The sequence below is a fragment of the Chanos chanos genome, chromosome 14 (assembly GCF_902362185.1).
Source record: "Chanos chanos chromosome 14, fChaCha1.1, whole genome shotgun sequence".
NCBI classification, from domain to species: domain Eukaryota; kingdom Metazoa; phylum Chordata; class Actinopteri; order Gonorynchiformes; family Chanidae; genus Chanos; species Chanos chanos.
In genome coordinates, this window is record NC_044508.1 from 1974497 (window position 1) to 1976996 (window position 2500).

Here is a 2500-nt window from a genome sequence, read left to right on the forward strand (position 1 = left end):
GACAGTCTGTCTACACCATCCTGCCCCACTGGGCTACACTGTACCTTCAGCTTACCTACTGTCACACACCACGGCTCTGAAACACACACACACACACACACACACACACACACACATTCCATTTACCAATGCGGAGCTGCTTAAAGGGACCAAACAAGTCATTTGTGTGTTTTTGCCGCAGTATTATGGTGATAAACTATATAAGTCTCTGTGTGTTTACATGTATGTACTATATATGTGTGTATATGAGTCTATTTTTGAGGTGTGTGAGTACCTGTCTGTATGTATGCATGCACTTTGTGTGTGTGTGTACGTGTGTGTGTGTGTGCGCGTGTGCGTGAGAGAGAGAGGGTGTGTGTGTGTGTGTGTGTGTGTGTGCGTGTGTGTGTACATGAGTCTAAGTTTGTAGTGCGTGAACATATGTGTATACTTCACATGTGTATGAGTGTTAGTCTGTAGTGTGTGTATGTGTCTAACCTGAGTGTGTGTATGTGGCTAACCTGAGTGTGTGTGTGTGTGTGTGCACGTGTGTGTGCACATGAGTGTAAGTTTGTTATGTGTCTATGTGTCTAACCTGAAAGTGTGTGTGTGTGTGTGTGCATGAGTGTAATTCTGTAGTGTGTGTATGTGTCTAACCTGAGTGTGTGTATGTGGCTAACCTGAGTGTGTGTGTGTGTGTGTGTGTGTGTGCATGTGTGTGTGCACATGAGTGTAAGTTTGTAATGTGTCTATGTGTCTAACCTGAGAGTGTGTGTGTGTGTGTGTGCATGAGTGTAATTCTGTAGTGTGTGTGTATGTGTCTAACCTGAGTGTGTGAGCTGTAGTAAACTGTTCACAGCTGTTTGTCCATCCTGACTGTGAGACGCTGTGTTAACCAGCATGGCAACGGTGGTGCCGGCCAAAAGCCGTGTGTCTCTGCTTGAGCTCTTCACACACACACACACACACACACACACACACACGCATGCATTACACAAACACATACATACACAAGACAAACACACATACATCAAACAAAGAAACAGAGACACAGTCAGTTAGCACACAGATAGACAAAAAAAATCAGAAATCTGAGGTTTGTTGGCTGCAGTGTGACATGGATAGAAATAACACGGATTCTGACCTCTCCTAAGATGATACTCATTAAGAACTCCAGAAGGTTCTTCACGCTGAGATCTCCACCCTGCTCCCCAAACACCAGAGGAGTCACCTGTTCAGGTAACAGCTGGAACACCTGCAGACACACCTGTAAAACAAACAAACAAACAAACAAACCACACAGTACACAGAGACAGTGAGTACTGGAACAAAACAGTCAAAAAACCATCAGCCAATGAGATCACTCCTAATTACTCTGACCTTTACAGTCTGATAACACAGCGGCCCATTTCTGAGAGATTCCTCCTGAAGGATCATGGGTAATAGTTGTGTCAGTTTAAGCAGCAGAGAAGAGCAAAACTGTCTCAGTACGCCACGCCCACTTGCACTGTCCTCCATAAACATACAGACTGTAGAGAGAGAAACACAACTGTTACACAGACAGAGAAATAACAATTTATGGATCAAATCTATACAGAAACCCACACAAATATTCTCAGAGGAACTCACACAGACACACACACACTTAAATGAACTCATACTCACTAGTTTGGAGATCTTTGATGGTAAGCATCTGTGAAACAGGATATGACGACAGAGAGAACTGAGAAACCGAATGAGCTATACAAACATGTCTCACACATGAATGAGTGTTCATCTGTCTATACCTGTTCTTTATGAAGTAATGTGTCTATGCACCGTTGTACTTCTCCAAAGACAACACATCGATTGATTTCAGATAACGACTGTAGCATCTGAAACGGAAGATATTCGAAATTCTGTGTTATATTCAGAGAGCTATATGCAAAAATAAAACGGAGCGTTTTCTGGTGAAGTTGTCAGTGACCTGGTCTAATTTGCGACACGCTGAGGAGACACTGACGATTTCGATCTGCACAGAGACGATGAGCTGAACCAGCGCGTGAAGGCATTTTTCACTCAGAACCTGCACCTGTGTCTTTGGAACTCCTCTCAACAACCGATCCGCTTCTTCAAGAGCGCGTTCTCTGCTTCTCTTCACTGAACTCCTGCATGCGAACGAACATAAGAGCAAACGCACTGTCAAGGCTGCTGTGAGGAATTTAAAATTTAACTTATCCACGTCTATCACATATGCACCAACCAAAACTAAGGCTGGAATTACAAAGCCGAAAAAAACGACGAATGACACTCCGACATGACACTGTCACAGAATGTGTTTTATAAATGAGGGGAGAAAAAAGCATTTACCTTGCGCACTCTACGATTTTCTCCGTGAGTTGCACGAGTGTGTTTTTCGCGTCGGCGAGAGAGTTGTCCTCTGTAGCGAGAACAGCTTCAAACTGTTTTTGCGCAGAGTTCACAGAGATCATTTTTGTAAATATGTTTTTACATGTACACAGTGTCAGTGCATTTTCCTCGT

General features: G+C 43.5%; 1 protein-coding gene across 1 annotated transcript in view; it reads right to left on the reverse strand.

Annotated features, from left to right (window-relative positions):
• The window catches only part of si:ch211-225b11.4 (thyroid adenoma-associated protein homolog), a 17377-nt gene extending 14927 nt beyond the window's left edge, over nucleotides 1-2450 (reverse strand). Inside the window, exons 1-8 of the mRNA XM_030791725.1 lie at nucleotides 2329-2450; nucleotides 1946-2126; nucleotides 1767-1853; nucleotides 1645-1672; nucleotides 1360-1508; nucleotides 1124-1246; nucleotides 806-926; nucleotides 1-76 (exon numbers count right to left, since the gene is read on the reverse strand). The exon at nucleotides 1-76 is cut by the window's left edge and continues 67 nt beyond it. Coding sequence (XP_030647585.1) covers nucleotides 1-76; nucleotides 806-926; nucleotides 1124-1246; nucleotides 1360-1508; nucleotides 1645-1672; nucleotides 1767-1853; nucleotides 1946-2126; nucleotides 2329-2450 — 887 coding nt within the window. The remainder of the gene's footprint in view (nucleotides 77-805; nucleotides 927-1123; nucleotides 1247-1359; nucleotides 1509-1644; nucleotides 1673-1766; nucleotides 1854-1945; nucleotides 2127-2328) is intronic.
• Between the last annotated feature and the right edge of the window lie 50 nt (nucleotides 2451-2500).